This window comes from Gobio gobio, assembly GCF_949357685.1.
Source record: "Gobio gobio genome assembly, chromosome: 15".
Lineage (NCBI taxonomy): Eukaryota > Metazoa > Chordata > Actinopteri > Cypriniformes > Gobionidae > Gobio > Gobio gobio.
The window spans coordinates 18,774,677-18,795,024 of record NC_137108.1 but is presented as its reverse complement, the minus strand read 5'-3'; the positions used below and the strand labels follow the sequence as shown (position 1 = coordinate 18,795,024).

The 20,348-nt window shown below is 42.8% G+C and overlaps 1 protein-coding gene across 1 annotated transcript in view; it reads right to left on the bottom strand.

Moving 5' to 3' along the window:
* clcn1b (chloride channel, voltage-sensitive 1b) overlaps window positions 1–20,348 on the bottom strand; it is a 62,515-nt gene that overhangs the window by 8,334 nt on the left and 33,833 nt on the right. Inside the window, exons 12-19 of the mRNA XM_079837479.1 lie at window positions 16,585–16,740; window positions 16,410–16,479; window positions 16,080–16,190; window positions 15,722–15,935; window positions 15,444–15,577; window positions 12,721–12,902; window positions 12,423–12,504; window positions 12,178–12,254 (exon numbers count right to left, since the gene is read on the bottom strand). Coding sequence (XP_079693605.1) covers window positions 12,178–12,254; window positions 12,423–12,504; window positions 12,721–12,902; window positions 15,444–15,577; window positions 15,722–15,935; window positions 16,080–16,190; window positions 16,410–16,479; window positions 16,585–16,740 — 1,026 coding nt within the window. The remainder of the gene's footprint in view (window positions 1–12,177; window positions 12,255–12,422; window positions 12,505–12,720; window positions 12,903–15,443; window positions 15,578–15,721; window positions 15,936–16,079; window positions 16,191–16,409; window positions 16,480–16,584; window positions 16,741–20,348) is intronic.

The following is a 20,348-nucleotide window of genomic DNA, read 5'->3' as shown; positions in this document are numbered from 1 at the left end:
TTTGGAGGATAACATCATAATTCACAGTAAAAATAACCCCTTAAATTTTTCATCCTGTTTTGCGACTCCAAATACCCTGCACAGCATATTTGACGCCACCTGGCGGTGAGAGCTGATAACCGCTGATGTGAAATTGAGCTATCAGTGAAGTGAAAAGGACAAAATGTGTCACAACCAGCTTTTAAAATGCAAGAATATAAAATGAGATTTGTCTTCATCTACAGTTAAAATATGTGTTAAAAGCAATTTATTTTAAAAATACTTAAAAAAAAGGCTTTGAATCAAAAAGATTGAGAACCATTGCTATATACATTTAAGAAAATAAAAAGTAATACAAAACCAAATTTATGTGCACTGTCACATTTCAGAACAAGTTAAGATCTAAATGCTGTTATTAACATAATATTTCATAAAATATTTATATTAATAATATAATAATTAGGGCAGTCAAAATTAAAACAGAAAGTCGCTTCAGAGTTCCCTTTCAGTCGGTCACGTTCGACATACGTCGGAACTGACCGACGAATTGGGATCTGTATCCAGAGACCGACCTACTTCGAGTGATTAAAACGAGCCAATGGACATTAGCATGTGGTTCACACATTCCACGCACCGCCCCGCAGCGCGGGTATAAATACGGAAGTGGAATACTGCATCATTGCTTTTTAACTTCGGAGCCGAACGGTTTGCTGTATCAAGCTGTTTCTACGAAGAGTGTTTAGACGAGTCTCGAGGAGGATCGCTCTCTTACCTGGGTGCTGGTGTGACGGCGCGAGTCAGCGAGTGGCCGCTGCAACATACACTTGTTCCTGTGTTGGTTGGCTGGGCGTTTCCGTTCTTTGAGTGCTCACACGCAGGCTTGCAATCGGACTGCTGTGAGCCGCGGCCATCTCCCTGAGTGCTTCAGCACTTCTAAAAGAGCATTTCCTTCTAAAAGAGCAACACGGTTTGACCCTGCGTCTTTTTCAAGATGTCACTCAAACCGTGTGTTTCTGGATAATGTTGTTTCCTGTCCTCATTTGACGGCCACGATCTCTCTCGCATATAAACATGTGAGATTGCTTTCGTGGGTGATCCATGCTCTCTCAGGAGAGCATGGTCACGTCGGCGCGTTGTTCGTCTCACCTTTCTCGTAAGGGCTTGAGCGTTCAGTGCGCCATGTGCCGTCTCGCGCCGGCTGATAGCGGGGGTTGTCACAGCAACCCAGCGCGTCACTCGGCGCTCTGATGTACGGTCGAGACTATGAAACCTCAAACGGGGTTGAGTCCCTTCGCTTAATCCCCGATCTAGTTTCTTTTCTGGGGCCCCAGAAAAGGATTACTTTGGCTAATAAGCGTTGGTGGCCTGAGGATGACAGTGGGGCTTAGTACATCAAGAGTACATCTCTTCGGGCCCCCACTCCTCTATCGCATCACGAGCGTGCTGAGACTTTTTTGTGGGTGGTTCATGTTCTCTCACGAGAACATGACCACATCGGCGCGTTGTTCACCTTGCTCTTTCATAGGGGCTAGATTGTTCAGCGCACCGTGTGCCGTCAAGTCTGACGGCCACGCTCATTGTCTCACATGCCTGCTGGTAGCTTCAGATGGGATTGCTGGTCCTTTTAAAAAAAAAAAAATTAAAAAAAAAGGATCTAGCGTTTCATTTGGCGCTCTGGCGGAGGACAGATGTCAATTGCTGCATCGGAGAGAAGGCTGTTATGCGCTGGAAATGATAATGCTGAGTTTCCCACTATAATGGTGTGTGCTCATGCTGAATCAAATTCAGAGTTGACAGCAATGCTTTCCGGGGTGGCTGCCCGGATGTGCATTGGAAAAATTTAACAGCATGAAACTATTTGGTGTCAAAATATGGAACACCAAAAGGGCCATAACCTGTATAAGTTTTTCCCTCTCTCACTGCCCTCTGTCCTGCATGCATGAGGGTAGTCCCGACCCAGGGGTTATGCAGGAACTGCGTGCGGTGATGGACCTCGCTCTCCGGGTGACGAAAGTCACTGCACGCTCCCTGGGTCAGGCGATGTCCACACCAGTGGTCCAGGAAGCTGGGGCTAAACCTGGCAGATATGCGTGAGCCCGACGAAGTTCGGTTCCTCAACGCCCCTGTCTGTCAGGCTGGCCTCTTCGGCGACGCCAACGAGAACTTCGCCCAGCAGTTCTTGGTGGCCCAGAAGCAGACGGAGGTGGCAAAAAAAAAAAAAAAAACCCTGCCCCGACGACCAGCTGCTGCCTACACCCGGTCGTCGGCCGCAGCACCTCCATCTGCTTGTCGCCGAGGGCGCCACCCTGCGTCCGCCTCCACCCAGGCAGCAGGTGGCCGGGCGCAAGGGAGGCGCCCAACCTGTCCAGGGTCCCGCGAGCCTGCTAGCAAGCACAAGGGCAAGCGACCCTGAAACGGGCAGCCCAGCGAGAGAGGAATTGCTCGGGGAGACGGTGTCCGCACCCCTCCCTCCCCCGGAGGAGGACCGGGGGGAGAATATTTTTTTTGGTTTCGGTCCTGCCGCTGGCTCCCCGGAGTCCAGCGGTACCCACATTCTCAGAGCAGTTTCTTCCCTCCCTGAGCCCCGAGAGGGACAGGTTGGCAGTGTGCGACACCCCCGGGCCTTGCCACTCCTTTCCTCCCCTCTCACCCCTCGCCAGGGGGCAGCAGATTGGGCACCGAGGACGCCCCCCGGGCCTTCTCACCCACTCTCTGCCCCACCTGGAGTATTCAGACAACACTCCGGGCCGCCTCCGGGCCTCCCAAGTCGGGTTTGAATACTCCACCTCGCTGCCTCACCCCGGGTACGTCTGTGGTGCCGTTGGTCCCGCTAGTTCGGTCTCTGGGGACCTGGTTAGGTCTCCGCAGGCCGTCTCGCTGGCTCATCCGTACCATCAGACTCGGCTATGCGATTCAATTCGCACGCCGGCCTCCCAAGTACAGGGGCATCCTCTTCACCTCCGTGCGGAGCAGCGATGCCCATGTCTTGCGGTCCGAGATCGATGCCCTGCTGGCGAGGGCGCAATCGAGCCGGTTCCTCCTGCCGATATGAGGTCGGGGTTCTACAGCCCCTACTTCATTGTACCCAATGGGGTGGGTTAAGGCCAGTCTTGGACCTGCACATTCTGAATCGGGCCCTGCACAAGCTCCCGTTCAAAATGTTAACGCAGAAACGCATTTTCCAATGCATCCGTCCCTGAGATTGGTTCGCAGCGATCGACCTGAAGGACGCGTACTTTCATGTCTCTATCCTTCCTCGACACAGACCGTTCCTACGCTTTGCGTTCGAGGGGAAGGCATATCAGTACAAAGTCTTGCCCTTCGGGCTGTCCCTGTCACCTCGCGTCTTCACGAAGGTCGTCGAGGCAGCCATTGTTCCGCTCAGAGAACGCGGCGTTCGCTTACTCAACCATCGCGACGACTGGCTTATACTCGCCCAGTCTCGGGAGCAGTTGTGCGAACACAGGGACATGGTGCTCAGTCACCTCAGCCCGTTGGGACTTCGGGTCAACCGAGAGAAGAGCAAACTCTGCCCCGCACAGAGGATCTCTTATCTCGGTAGGGAGCTGGATTCGGTCAGCCGGACAGCGCACCTCACTCCAGAGCGCGTCCGGTCAGTGTTGAACTGCTTGAATACGTTCAAAGGCAGGACAGCGGTCCCACTGAAATTCTTTCAGAGGCTCCTGGGGCATATGGCATCTGCAGCTGCGGTAACGCCGCTCGGATTGCTTCATATGAGACCGCTTCAACGCTGGTTGCACGACCGAGTCCCGAGATGGGCGTGGCAGAGCGGTCAGTACCGGGTCTTAGTTACTCCTTACTGTCGCCAAACCTTCAGTCCGTGGTCAGACCCCTCGTTTCTCCGGGCCGGAGTGTCCCTAGAACAGGTGTCGAGGCATGCTGTGGTCTTCACGGATGCCTCATCCACGGGCTGGGGGGCCACGTACAACGGGCACGCAGTTTTGGGTCTGTGGATGGGGCCCCAACTGCGTTGGCATATCAATTGCCTAGAGTTACTGGCGGTACGTCTTGCCCAGGCCCGGTTCAAGAAGTCGCTTCGGGGCAAGCACGTATTGGTCCATTCGGACAGCACTGCGGCCGCTGCGTACATCAACCGTCAGGGTGGTCTACGCTCCCGTTGCATGCTCCGGCTCGCCCGCCATCTCCTCCTGTGGAGTCAGAAGTTTGTGAGGTCACTTCGTGCCATTCACATCCCAGGTGCGCTGAACCAGACAGCCGACGAGCTCTCTCGCCAGTTGATACCTCCGGGCGAATGGCGACTCCACCCCCGGAGCGTCCAGCTGATATGGGACCACTTCGGAGTTGCACAGGTAGACCTGTTCGCTTCTCCGGACTCGACCCATTGCCAGTGGTACTACTCCCTGACCGGAGGTACCTTAGGCATAAATGCACTGGCGCACAGCTGGCCCCGGGACCTACGCAAGTATGCGTTCCCCCCAGTGAGCCTTCTCGCACAGACACTGTGCAAGGTCAGGGAGGACGAGGAGCAGGTCTTGTTAGTTGCGCCCTACTGGCCCAACCGGACCTAGTTCCTAGAACTCCCACTCCTCGCAACAGCCCCTCCCTGGCCGATCCCCCTGAGGAAGGACCTGCTTTCTCAGGGGCGGGGCACTCTATGGCACCCGCGTCCAGACCTCTGGAATCTCCATGTCTGGTCCCTGGACGGGACGCGGAGGTTCTAGGTGGCCTACCACAAGCAGTGGTAGACACCATCGCTTCAGCTAGAGCCCCCTCTATGAGGCGCCTCTACTCTCTGAAGTGGAACCTGTTCGTCGAGTGGTGCTCTTCCCACCAGGAAGACCCCCGAAGGTGTTCGATTAACGTTGTGCTTTCCTTCCTGCAGGATGGGCTGGAGCGAAGGCTGTCTCCCTCCACCCTCAAAGTATACGTCGCAGCAATAGCGGCGTATCACGATGCAGTAGACGGTAAATCCTTAGGTAAGCACGACTTAATCGTCAGGTTCCTCAGAGGTGCGAGGAGACTAAATCCTCCTCGTTCTACCTCGTTACCCTCTTGGGACTTAGCCCTGGTGCTCAGAGCACTTCAGGGTCCTCCATTTGAACCTTTCTCAGTCTGTTGAGCTAAAAATCCTGTCCATGAAGACAGTTCTCCTGATTGCATTGGCTTCAATCAAGAGGGTAGGGGACCTGCATGCACTCTCGGTCGACGAATCGTGCCTAGAATTCGGGCCGGCCAACTCTCACGTTGTCCTGAGACCCCGGCCTGGATACGTGCCCAAGGTTCCTACCACTCCCTTACTCCCAGGTGGTGAGCCTGCAAGTGCTGCCTTCGGAGGAGGCAGACCCAGCCCTAGCTTTTTGTCCCGTCCGCGCTCTTCGCGCTTACGTTGGCCGGACTCAGAGCTTCAGATCCTCACAGCAGCTCTTCATCTGTTACGGAGGCCAGCAGAAGGGAAAGGCTGTCTCCAAGCTGAGGTTGGCCCACTGGATAGTGGATGCCATTGTCTTGGCTTACCAGTCCCAAGACGTACCTTGCCCGTTCGGGTTGCGAGCACACTCAACAAGGAGTGTTGCTTCTTCCTGGGCGTTGACTCAAGGCGCCTCGCTGACAGATATATGTAGAGCTGCGGGCTGGGCGACACCTAACACGTTCGCTAGATTTTATAGCCTCCGTGTAGAGCCGGTATCTTCCCGCATTCTCGCCCCCAGTGGCCAGCAGCGCTAAGTGCCCGTTCTAGTGTCGGCTTGCATACGCCACTCCCGCCCTCTGGGCCGGATACGTGCGTCTATTCTGCTCCAGTTGCGTTCCCCGGAAACGGCTAACCCTGTGAGTTCCTCCGTCACCCCTTCGGTGTCAGACGTGGCGGCCGTCTGATGCCAGGCCTGCACCCGTATGCTTGTGGAACGTGTGTGTAGGCTGGGTTCCATATGTTACGGTCCCCTCACGGCTACCCCATATGTGTATTCTCCACGGTACCAGCTACCCTACTCGGCTAGCCCCGTGTCTTTCCCTCGACAGAGCTTCCTCTGTCGTCTCTGGGTGTGTTCTTCCCCCCCTGGAACCAGGTTGGGTCCACTCCAGAGACTGCCATTTGTTGCACTACCCTGTTAGGTTAGTCCTTATGTGTATTCCACCTCTCCTTCCATTGAAGGACGTGGCTCCGCAGCGTACCATCTCCCGAGATGGGCACGCTTTCCCAGCGTTATCCAATAGTCACACTGAGTGGGTCTTGCAGGAACAGCAGTGACTGTCCTTCCCTGCCTGGAGCCCTGACTCACACTCTAACATAGGAGTGGTCCAGCGAGCTCAGGCAGGACGCTGGAAGGGCCAGCCTCCTGGCGTGTTGGTAGGGATCCCAATTCGTCGGTCAGTTCCGACGTACGTCGAACGTGACCGACTGAAAGGGAACGTCTCGGTTACGTATGTAACCCTCGTTCCCTGAAGGAGGGAACGGAGACGAACGTCCCGTCGCCAGGTGCTGTGCTTCAGCTGAAGGCTGAGTCACTTATCTCGGCTCCTCAGTTGAAAAGCAATGATGCGGTATTCCACTTCCGTATTTATACCCGCGCTGCGGGGCGGTGCGTGGAATGTGTGAACCGCATGCCAATGTCCATTGGCTCGTTTTAATCACTCGAAGTAGGTCGGTCTCTGGAAACAGATCCCAATTCGTCGGTCAGTTCCGACGTACGTCTCCGTTCCCTCCTTCAGGGAACGAGGGTTACATACGTAACCGAGACGTTCTCTTTCGCGCTTGAACGGACAAAAACACACAAAATTATGTTGAAATCAAGTATTCTCGTAAACACAGTATTAAATTAGGTATGAAATGGACATGTGCCAGATCCACATCATGTGCAGCAGGTCTTAACCCTCTGGGGTTCTTCATTTATGGGTCACACTCAGGACCTGTGGGTCAAAAATGACCCGGAGAGCGGGATTAAGATAAAAAAGATTTGAGTAAAATCAATGAAATATATTTTTGTTCAATAATATTTTTTTCTTTTCTTTTTTGGTGTTTTGAGATAATTTTATGATTTATAATTAATATTTATGCAATAATTATGACCCATTTTTTCCCATTGAATATATATATATATATATTTTTTTTTTATTAAAGCTGTATTTCATTTTAGAGTCAAGCCTAGGCCTCATGAAAGCAATTTTTTTAATGAGATCGGAGCCATCCGATGGACACATTGAGCATTTTTATCACGCAATAGCACATTTTTACCACTATGTGGATCTTGCGTTTTATAAATGTTTTTAAAAATCGTAGCTTCATCGGAATGGTCCGAAACTTGGTGACTTTATTGGTACTTGGTATATGAACACCCAAAAAATTGGGGACAGGATTTGAAAAGTCTAAGTGGTCGTAAAAAAAAAAATAGTCACACTCAGGACCTTCGTGTCAAAAATGACCCCCATAGGTAATGAATGGGAAATTTGTTTTTTTGTGCATACAATCTACAAATCAGCCAGGATGCAGAAAAAAGGACTCAACAGTGAAGGGGTGAATCTCTAAAACATCAAGAGTGCTAAACAGACAAAAAAACTCACACACACTTATACACACAAAAACACGCTCACACACAAATTAACGCGTGCCATTCCAAAAGCTTTTTGTGTGTGTGTGTGTGTGTGTGTGTGTGTGTGTGTGTGTGTGTGTGTGTGTTTTTTTTTCTGTTTTGCACTCTTGATGTTTTAGAGATTCACCCCTTCACTGTTGAGTCCTTTTTTTCTGCATCCTGGCTGATTTGTAGATTGTATGCACAAAAAAACTCTGTATTTTCATATTTTTGCTAATTTCACATTCATTTCCTATGGGGGTCATTTTTGACCTGAAGGTCCTGAGTGTGACTATTTTTTTTACGACCAATTAGACTTTTCAAATCCTGTCCCCAATTTTTTCGGGTGTTCATTTACCAGGCAATTACCAATAAAGTCACCAAGTTTCGGACCATTCCGATGAAGCTACGATTTTTAACATTTTCTATTTAAAAAAATTCGGGTCAGAAATGACTGAAGAGCCCCAGAGGGTTAACCCTCTGGAGTCTGAGTTGTTTTGGGGCCCTTTAGAAGTTGACATGCTCTGACATTTGAGCTTTTTACAGTTGCTTATAAACACATTAATGGCAAAAGTGTCATTACACTGTATTCAGCACAAACTGGGCTACCATAATATGAGAGTAACATGTATGTGCATTCTTGTATTTTTGAGAGAATAACATTTATGCAAGGTTTTTGAAAAAACTGAAAATGTAAGACTCTGAATTAAGGCTACACAATAGATATGTGTCCACAAGACTAGTGCTGGGCGGTATACCGGTTCATACCGAATACCGGTATTTATTTTTGTTATGATATGAATTTTGATGATACCGCAATACCGGTATGTCGCTTAAACAACGTTCGGAACGCGGCGCAGCGCGTCATTGTTTGAGAGGGGACGCATTTCACTGTTGCACTGTACTAGTGAGAGCAGTCAGAGCACCGCTGAGATCACATTACAGAATCCGAGATCGCCTCCTATACCCTCATTCACTATTCCCTACGTTATCACTTTATTTGAAGGAGTGAATGAAAATGAGTGCGTGAAGTCGGACAACCGTTGTGTGTACATGTACATCGGCTGTACACTCGTTATTGCGGTGCGATGTGGGATAGAATGAGTGCACTCAATAACGTCCTCTATGGTTTCGGACACCACTAAGCGCTGTCCCCTCAAAATAATGCCCTATTTGAGGTTATAAGGGGCGATTTCGGATTCAGCCCTTGATCACAGTGCAGAATTCAAACTACACGCGGCGCGCGCGCGCGAGAGAGCGGTTTCTGCGCGGAGCGCCTGATGAGATTAACAACGCTCACCACATGGATCATATATCTGATATAGACCAGAGCGAGCGCGTTTAAGTTTTTTATGGACATATTTCATATACTATAGTGCTCTGAACAAGTACCAGAAGCGTGTATGCGCACATATATCATCACGTCTTCTTCAAATGAAATGTGCACTGATTTGGCTACACTGAACCATCTGATCACGACACGATGGATTATTCTGCTATACAAAAGACAATGAATGATGTAAGTTAATAAATAAACTGACAATTCAAAGAAGAATTGGCAAAAAAGTAACTGCTTTATTCTTTCTGTGTTAAACTGTGTAATTTGTTCAGAGAGTGCTCTTAAATGTATTGCAAATATCCGCGTTTCTCCCTCGTTTTGGCCGTTTGCTGTTATATAGGATTTTTATAACAACAAGATAAGATTTTTTAAATGCTTACGGTGCCCTCAACTCTGTTTATTTTCTCTCCGTGGTCATATTTTAATATTCATGTGCCTGTAATGAGTGTGTTGCAGGTCTGTGTTTTATTGGTTGTCTCTCCATAGCATTATTTTGTGGGGCTTTGCAAACCTGTATTAACTCTAGTGTGGAATTCTTCTACAATTCTCTTGTCATGACAGTAAAATAGAGCATTCTAGTCAATCTACTGCAGTATTTCCTCTCTCAATCAGTAGAAAATGTGATTAACACCCGGTCATGCATAGGAGAAAAAATACCGTCATATACCGTGAAACCGATATAATTTAGAAAAATACCGTGATATACATTTTTGGTCATACCGCCCAGCACTACACAAGACTTTTGACTAATGGGTCTTGTTGCCTAGATTTTTGCTTCAAACTGATGTGAGGTTGAATTCAGGTTGATTGGGACACTTTTTTACCAGTCATTTCGATGGCAAATTTTTTCGGAATCATTTGATTTTGTAAACTATCCGATACACATAATACTCAAATATCATTTCGAGCTTCAGTTCATTTATGACCATCAATATGAAACAAAATACGTTTTAATGGCTACTGAACACAAAACGTTTGACTGGTAATATATTTATAGCATCTGAGCAGACATTTGCGAATATATGCTTTATTGATGTGACACTAGGCTCTTTTACAATAAACACTTCATAATCTGTCCAAAACAGGCCAAAGATATCTAGTCTAAACAGTCTTATGTCTATGTTGCAGCAGGATTCATATTTAAACGGTCTTTGCGCGTTTAAAATTCACTGAAACTAACAGAATAAACTTACCTCACAATCGAATGGCAGTTACTGAAATAAACAGATTTTTTTCTTAGTTAAAATTATTCCTCCTCACCGCGTCTCAAAACGATGTAAAGTGTTGATGTGTTTATTTGAGTTGATGTGGGCGTTGACTCTGTCCTCATGGATCGCCTCAGTATTTGAATCTCGAAGAACGTGCGCTCCGTGGGCGTGGTCGCATTAGCAGATAATGAAGAGGCTCGCGAACGACTGACATCTCTCTCTTTTCAAACAGATTACATAAACACAGAATATTTGTTTTCATTTTGATTTACATTATTTAAAACCTGACATTTCAACGTTTCTTTAGACATATGTCTCATGTTTGTGTGATAAGTTTTCACTAAGTTACAGGCCATTTTCTGAAGAGAATCAGATTAGACATTATTTACAGAGAGGCTGCAGATCGCGCATCAAGTTTTTTTTTCTCTTTATTTTGAAAAAAGCACAACATTTTGTTTTTATTGTGACTGTACACAAATAAAACTAGAAATTTAACAGATTATAATGATGTATAAGACTTGCCTGAATGAAAATCAATAGAGTTATTTGAGTCTCTTTGGCACTGATAAGATAAAATTCGAGTTGATCACGCCGGTGCGACGGCCGACTCGAGGGGGTTAAAGTGACAGCAGCCTAATAAACCTGCTGCTGTGATGTCAGTCACTTATGTTAATCAAAGAACAAAAGAAAAAGAGGAAATCACTCTCTGCTCTTAACTGAATAACATTTGTAGCTTAATAAAGATTTATATATATTTAATTTAAAAATTATGCTTTGAAGAGTAAGTGTTTGATAACTTTACTCCATTTCTGGATATTTCCTGTTAGATCAAATATTTAAAATCTCTTTATATTTCAAATCATCTTTATATTGTTTCTACATTAATTTGGAGATTAAATTAGAAATTATTACAATATAAAAATAGATAAAAAACTTGAATGTTAAATGCGATTACTCGCAATTAATTACAGAAAAAATGTGAGATTAATTAGTTATTTTTTGTAATAATATAATTAAATATTTACAATGGAAGTCTATTAGGCAAGACATCGAACCGGGATACACTTTAAAAAATAAAATAAAATAAAATAAAAATAATATAATATATAATTTATTTAGTCACAAAAATGTAACTATATTATCACCCAGCTCTTTATATAAAATTGGATATATTGGATATATATCCTACTTTAACGCATACAGCACACACACACACACACACACACACACACACACACACAAACAAACATCTCAACTGCTTGGTTGTTAGTTTTGTCGCAAATTGTAAAAACTATATATTCGCCCAGCTCTAATCTGCTAAATGAAACTATAAGGTATGAAGACATTAAGATATTCTAAATATTAACATCATGATTGCATGTATGATTAAACTTTACAATAAGGTCTCATTAGTTAATGCATTAACTAGCAAAAACTAACAATGAGCAATACATTTGTTACAGTATTTATTAATCTTTTTTTGTTGATGTTAGTTAGTAAAAATACAGCTGTTCATTGTTTGTTCGTGTTAGTTCACAGCGCATTAACTAATGCTAACAAATACAACTTTTGATTTCCATAATGTATTAGTAAATGTTGAAATGAACATGAACTAATATTAATAAATGCTGCAGAATAATTGTGGATCCTTAGTTCATGTTAAGTAAATTAGTTAACAATGTTAACTAATGCAACCTTATTGTAAAGTGTTACCAAACAATATGTATTGTGCGCTATATAAATAAAAGTACAAGTCGCTTAGAAATAAGTTTGACTTGACTTGAATAAAACAAATACAAAAACAAAATTGCTTAGCAACATTGTCTTTGCAAAACGTTGAATATTCGAACTCCTGTTATGTCAATGCAAAATAAATAAACCTATATTGCATTAATATAGACTTCCATTGTGGGTCCATTACTGTACACAAGAGTTTGTATTACAAAATAAGGGATAAAGCTATTGTCGGAAATAATCAACAGCATGTAATAACATGAGTGCATTTTAAAGAAGGAAATCATCTAACTCCGCTCATGTTTTCAGTAAGTGACACACCTCTAGGTTGTAGTGCCTTGGTAAGTGACAATCATGTTAAAAAACACACCTCTGGCTCAGTCTGCCCTGATGATGAAGAAGAGGAGAAGAGACGATGAAGCGTCCTCCTCATGGTCTGCAGGGCACCTGTTATGATTCAAAGAACTAATCAATTGATATCACAAACCTCTTCAGGTAAATATTTAGCTGGAATGAATGAACTCCATGAATGCATTCTAACACAAAGTATGGTGAGTTGATGTAGAGTTGGTTTGTCGATTAGATAAAACCTTTGAGAAATAAGTATAAACTCACCAGATGTGGTGTGATTAGTGGAGATGTCTGTGGTTTTAGAGGACCCCAGTGGGCCGTTACACTCTTCAGAGACTGTGTTACCCTGTTAATCATTTTAGTTACAGTGTAAGATTAGTACGCTTGGAAAATTTTCTTGATTTTCAGAATAGAACATTTATTTGGCGTAAAGCTCTGCTTATTGTTGTCAGATCAGAGAACTTAACATCAACCTCTGAGCAAAGAACAAAAACAAAGACATTCTCTTAGACGGCCTTCTAGGAACAGCAGTGTGTGAGAAAACTTCTGGAGCTTCTCTCACCTTGTCTCCATTCTCCTCTCCAACCTCCTCATCCACAAAGGCGAAGGACTCCCAGTTGACCTGTGACCCAGGGCTGGGCACGCCCTCACCTCGGTTATAAACCCGCCTCTCGGCTGAGAGCCACCAATCAAAGGCGGCCTGAAGTTCACATCTCTCAATTGAGCCCAATAGAATCATTGACTCTGGGCATGGAAAAAGAATTTACATTTGTTAATCAATTTCAAATATTCGCAAGAATCATCACACAACTACATGTTACAAAATCCTGTTGAAAAAAAGCTTAGTTTGTTATCAGCATATATTAGCTAGCTTTTTAACTATTTAAACCGGCAAGACATCCTTGGTCAACCAGCTTCACCAGAAAGACTATGCTTATATATATATATATATGCACCATATATATATATATATATATATATATATATATATATATATATATATATATATATATATATATATATATATATATATATATATATATATATATATATATATATATATATATATATATATATATATATATGCACCATATATATATATATATATATATATATGCACTATATATATATATATATTATTATCATTTTTTTTTTTTTTTTCCTGCTGCGAAAATGTATGGAAGCTGGTTTCCTGCGAATTTTTCTTTTGTCTTTTGTTTTCTTTTGGCAATTGTTAGTTTACATCTTGTAATTCTGAATTTATAACTCACAACTGAGAAAAAAGTCTGAATTGCGAGAAAAAAAGTCACAAATTATGTGTATTATTGTTTTTTATTTTTAATAAATGTGCAAATATTTCAAACAAACTTCTTTCACGATGTCATTATGGGGAATTGTTTGTAGAATTGATCAACATAATGAATTGAATCCATTTTGGAATAAGGCTGTAACATAAAATGTGGAAAAAGTGAAGCGATGTGAATACTTTCCGGATGCACTTTATATCTTTAGAGTGATTTTATATATGTTTCTCGTAATCGCAACTCTATTTCTCCTAATATCGCACACTGTGAATGTACCTATTTCTTATAATTGCAACTTTATTTTTACTGACAAAGTGACTTCATATACATAATTACAGTGGGGAGAACAAGTATTTGATACACTGCCAATTTTGCAGGTTTGCCCACTTACAAAGCATGTAGAAGTCTGTAATTTTTATCATAGGTACTCTTCAACTGTGAGTGTTGAATCTAAAACAAAAATCCAGAAAATCACATTGTATGATTTTTAAGTAATTAATTTGCATTTTATTGCATGACATAAGTATTTGATACATCAGAAAAGCAGAACTTAAAATTTGGTACAGAAACCTTTGCTCGCAATTACAGAGGTCAAACGTTTCCTGTAGTTTTTGACCAGGTTTGCACACACTGCAGCAGGGATTTTGGCCCACTCCTCCATACAGACCTTCTCCAGATCCTTCAGGTTTCGGGGCTGTCGCTGGGCAATACGGACTTTCAGCTCCCTCCAAATATTTTCTATTGGGTTCAGGTCTGGAGACTGGCTAGGCCACTCCAGGACCTTGAGATGCTTCTTACGGAGCCACTCCTTAGTTGCTCTGGCTGTGTGTTTCGGGTCGTTGTCATGCTGGAAGACCCAACCACGACCCATCTTCAATGCTCTTACTGAGGGAAGGAGGTTGTTGGCCAAGATCTCGCGATACATGGCCCCAACCATCCTCCCCTCAATACGGTGCAGCCGTCCTGTCCCCTTTGCAGAAAAGCATCCCCAAAGAAAGATGTTTCCACCTCCATGCTTCACGATTGGGCTGGTGTTCTTGGGTTTGTACTCATCCTTCTTCTTCCTCCAAACACGGCGAGTGAAGTTTAGACCAAAAAGCTCTATTTTTGTCTCATCAGACCACATGACCTTCTCCCATTCCTCCTCTGGATCATCCAGATGGTCATTGGCAAACTTCAGACGGGCATGGACATGAGCTGGCTTGAGCAGAGGGACCTTGCGTGCGCTGCAGGATTTGAATCCATGACGGCGTAGTGTGTTACTAATGGTTTTCTTTGAGACTGTGGTCCCAGCTCTCTTCAGGTCATTGACCAGGTCCTGCCTTGTAGTTCTGGGCTGATCTCTCACCTTCCTCATGATCATTGATGATCCACGAGGTGAGATCTTGTATGGTGAGATCTTGGAGGGAGATTGACCATCTTGAACTTCTTCCATTTTCTAATAATTGCGCCAAAAGTTGTTGCCTTTCTCACCAAGCTGCTTGCCTATTGTTCTGTAGCCCATCCCAGTCTTTGTGCAGGTCTGCAATTTTATCCCTGCTGTCCTTACACAGCCCTCTGGTGTTGGCCATTGTGGAGAGGTTGGAGTCTGTTTGATTGAGTGTGTGGACAGGTGTCTTTTAAACAGGTAATGAGTTCAAACAGGTGCAGTTAATACAGGTAATGAGTGAAGAACAGGAGGGCTTCTTAAAGAAAAACTAAGAGGTCTGTGAGAGCCGGAATTCTTTCTGGTTGGTAGGTGATCAAATACTTATGTCATGCAATAAAATGCAAATTAATTATTTAAAAATCATACAATGGGGTTTTCTGGATTTTTCTGGATTTCCGTCTCTCACAGTTGAAGAGTACCTATGATAAAAATTACAGACATCTACATGCTTTGTAAGTAGGAAAACCTGCAAAATCGGCAGTGTATCAAATACTTGTTCTCCCCACTGTATGTTTTATTCCAAACAATTGTCTTTGTTCACTCAACACAGACCTTTGGAGTCAACGAGCGGGATAGTTTTGAGAGACGTGGACTCCAGCAGATCTTTCAGCTCTCTGTAAGTGGACTGTGGTGACAGAAACTTTATTTTCTTCACCATGATGTCCTCCACAAAGATATTATATTTACTGTCATGCAGAGAAAGAGAGAGACAGATATTTAATGTCAAGAGTCAAGGTAGATTTATACTATTTGAAGGGAAACAAGGGTCAAAGATGCTATCATCAATTCAGATCCAATATTGTATCTAAATTTGCCAATCTCCAGAGTACCTGATGTGGCCAATGCCGAGCTCCGGGAGATAGGGCAGCTTTTTGACCTGAATGATGGAGTCATAAAGAGAAGGCTGTAGACCCTGTGCCACCATGTTGGCGAGAATCACGGCCACCATCATGGGCAGGATGTGTGAGATTTGACCAGTCAGTTCAAAACAGATCACTGCAGTTGAAACTGTGTGCGTGACTGCTCCTGTCATAGCCGCTGCCCCTACACACACACAGGGACAAGCAAAGGGTCAGATTTAGGAAATATGAAAGGAAAAGCATATGAGAATTATAAATCTGCTACTATAAGAGTAAAAACGGATGTTAGGGGTGTGAAGGATTGGCTGGAAGGGGAATATTTGCCGACCTATCACTGCATAGCCTCCAGGCAGGATTTGGTACACGATTCCATCAAACAGAATTCCGTTCGGGAAAAGCGTAGCCATGATCTCACCCACCAAACGGCCAAATGCTGCTCCTGCTTGTTTCAGAAATATTTTCATATTATTGCAGTCACATCACAATTAAAACTATGATATGCTATAAAAAACTATATGATATACACAATCTTTTACATGCCTTCTGTCCTCTGATTGATAGTAAATACTTTGTTAGCAAGTAAAAAGCCTCTTAGTATAACTCGAAAAACATCAAAAAGTTACATTTTGTGCTTAAAAAACAGAAAAGAATAGCTGACCCAATATAAAAACAGGCATGAAAGCTCCAGAAGGGACCGGCATTGTTGTAGAGACCGCAGACATCCAGAACTATGCATGAACGGGGGAGGAAAAGGAAATGAGCATTCACACAGCATACGTTATGTAATTTGGTTATAGAAATCTTTCCGTAGCAGTCAAACAACGGATGAGCACCTTCATGACAAAGAAGAGGAGGAGGATGACAAAGACGCTGACTTGTGGGTGGAGCCAAGCAGCAGAGCGACCCAATCCAGGAGGGGCTGGTAAACCCCAGATCTTTGTCCAAGTGAAGTTATCAAAAAGTGAATTAATGCACTCTCTGGGCATCAGCTGTGTGACAAAAGAGAAAACTTAAACAGAAACTCCACATACGAAAGACTTCCTAAGGAACCTAAGGTCTCTTTCATGGTGTATCAACAGCTGCTTTCTTGCTCTATTGCAGCTCTTTAATGGCAGTGTTTTAGCTCAATGAACTGAAGTATTAAATTAATTAAAATGAAGTTGACATATTCAGAAAACCTTTTCTCTTATAGAATGGTGTTTGTACTGCGTAAGGATGTAGTCTCAATTTAAAGGTGCCCTCAGTAATTTTTTGCTAATTACTAGTTTAAATAATGAACAGAATATATCAGTAATATGATGAACACTCACATGAGATGTAATATATATATATATATATATATATATATACAGTGGGGAGAACAAGTATTTGATACACTGCCGATTTTGCAGGTTTGCCCACTTACAAAGCATGTAGAAGTCTGTAATTTTTATCATAGGTACTCTTCAACTGTGAGTGACGGAATCTAAAATAAAAATCCGGAAAATCACATTGTATGATTTTTAAGTAATTCATTTGCATTTTATTGCATGACATAAGTATTTGATACATCAGAAAAGCACTTTTGTTTGCAATTACAGAGATCATACGTTTCCTGTAGTTCTTGCCCAGGTTTGCACACACTGCAGCAGGGATTTTGGCCCACTCCTCCACACAGACCTTCTCCAAATCCATCAGGTTTCGGGGCTGTCGCTGGGCAATATGGACTTTCAGCTCCCTCCAAAGATTTTCTATTGGGTTCAGGTCTGGAGACTGGCTAGGCCACTCCAGGACCTTGAGATGCTTCTTACGGAGCCACTCCTTAGTTGCCCTGGCTGTGTTTTTCGGGGTCGGGTTGTCATTGTCATGGTCGGGTTGTCATGAAGTCGAATTCTTACTGGTTGGTAGGTGATCAAATACTTATGTCATGCAATAAAATGCTAATTCATTATTTAAAATCATACAATGTGATTTTCTGGACTTTTGGTTTAGATTCCGTCACTCACAGTTGAAGAGTACCTATGATAAAAATTACAGACTTCTACGTGCTTTGTAAGTGGGCAAACCTGCAAAATCGGCAGTGTATCAAATACTTGTTCTCCCCACTGTATAGTTGACTTTGTGTACTTACATTATCCCAAATGTTTCTAAGAATGTTTTAATCCAGAGAAATAAGAAATTTTGTCATTGAATTTTGTCTCAATCAATGACATCATACCCGGGTTACCCTTGATTTTTTATTTTATTTGGTAGAAACCATGGAAATACCAAAGGCACTTAAATATATTATGTTTTTTATTAGACAGGTGAGCAACTGTTTGAATACATTCATCGACAGAAAACTAATCATTGTTATGCAGCTCAACACAGTTAGTCTTATTGTTTAAGGCGAGACACTACAGGTGAATAGGGAATTTTTTTTAATTACAAGATATCACTGTGAAACTTCTCCAGTTTATTACTGGCATAAACATAAGGAAAAAATGTATTACACGTTTTGTGTAAATTAATGTTTTAATATGCAAATGAGGCCTTATATACTTAAATATACGCTCATTTGCATACTTTTCCAAAAACAAAATCTTGAAATTGGAAAGGACCATGTTTAAAATTCTTGGTTCTATTTGTTGACATGTTAGATGAGAGGGCTTTTACAGAGGGGATTCTGGATATCTTATTTTGTGCTTTAGTAAATTAGAGAATACTGACAATAGCCTTAAAAAATCAATTTTCGCCATGTTTTTTGGAGTTAAAGGACCTATAACTCAGGATAGGAATGATATATCAACAAATCCCTCTGTAAAAGCCTTCAGAATATAGTTCAGTATAAGACTGCAAAAGTTGGTGCTTGTAGTTGCTACTGAAGTGGATATATCTGACTCTGAGTGTGAGAAAAAACTCATTTTGAGAAAACGGCCTTTAAAGTTTTATACTGTATAACTGCATACATTTCTATAAAACCCCCAACCTACAAACAAAATATATATTCAGTTAATTAATATCAGTAGTGTATAATTTTTAAAACACGTGGAAATTGATAAATTAATCAATTATTAATAGCAATAGCTATTAGAGAACTACCTTAAGAGAACTACCTTAACAAACACCAGTCACAAAAACTGCAGATGAACTGTCCCTGTTTGTTGTATTGGTCCATCTCTAACTATTTGAATCTAATTCTGACGGGGTTTCGTCGTCTAATCTGTTGTTGTTTACTTTCTTTTTACTAGCTCTTGCTACTTGCTCTTTTCTGTGAGCGTTTATGAGCCGATTTCAGCGTTTTCTGCACTTTCTCTCGGGTGGAGAATACACAAGCAATCGGCAGCGCGTAAGAAATTCACATGACCAATCAGATGTGGTGTTTGGCTGCAAACTTTCGCGGTTGGTTGGTTCTACAAAGGAAATGTCCATATTTGGATTAGCCAGCGGTGTGTGTGAGACTGAGAGCTTTATAATGATACCAAGCATGACACGTTTCTGTGAATGGAGACGGCACGAGAGATCGCGCTAGAATAACGTTTGATGATTTCGGGTAGAAATCTAAAGGCGCACGGTGACAAAATATAATGAAATAACCACCTTAATGTGTAATGTTGACATTTTTTTTATTTTGACATGAAAGCTTACATGTTAAGGGAGCAAACTGGCCCAAAATCTCAAAATTGACCACTGCATGAAAAAACGATGTTTTCACCTGCCGTGTCTCGCCTTAAATCTTGTTTTCTTGATTTACCGCGAGTACCTTGTTTTACCATTTCTAATATCAATCTTACTGCAGTGTGCAGAAAGTGTCTCATATGTAGCCGCCGAGCGCGCGCACAGAGTAGCATTAAAACATAACTTTCAACACACTCAAATGTATCTAATATGATAAAAAACAGTGCTGCACTACCCCACATACGCATGACAGGAAGAAGCGGAAGCGGCCGTCTGCGGCATAATAAAAGCTCCACTGCTCTCGAGCCATGTGTCACGCTTGTCTCTCATTAGCGATAGCTCCAACGGCTTATAGCCCCACCCTGCTTCATACTACAGTAACGTTAATACATCTTTAATTCATTAGCTCATCCATGAATATGATTCCCATTGGATTTTTTTCCACCGGCTGTAGTGAAGACAACAACTACCATGGTTCCACAAAATCAAGGCGTCATCAAGCTACACCTTTGTTTTGAATGAGCAACCTCTAGTGGCGAAAATTACATGTTGTGCCTTTTAAAAAAAGCTGTTTTATTCTACATGGAGTGGGTTACCCCCTTATGGGTTCCACCATGTTGGGATCACATGACCATTCGTTTCAAATGCGTCAAGAGTTCGAGAATAAATTAGTACAACGTTGCCAATGATTTAACTAAAACATAAGAACAAATTAATAAAACATCGCAAGAAATTATTAAATTGTGGAAATGAATTCCTCATTTGTGGCCACGATATCCATTTTTTTCTCAGGCATGTCATGAACATTCATAAACAAAAAGGTTTGGTGTAAAGTTTCAGCAAACAAACTCAGTCTCAATATAAAAACAAACTACAAAGATACTACAAAACTCTACTGAGTGCACTTTTAAAAGATCAATTTTAAAGCAACACAATTACACCAATATTTTGGTGCATGTTC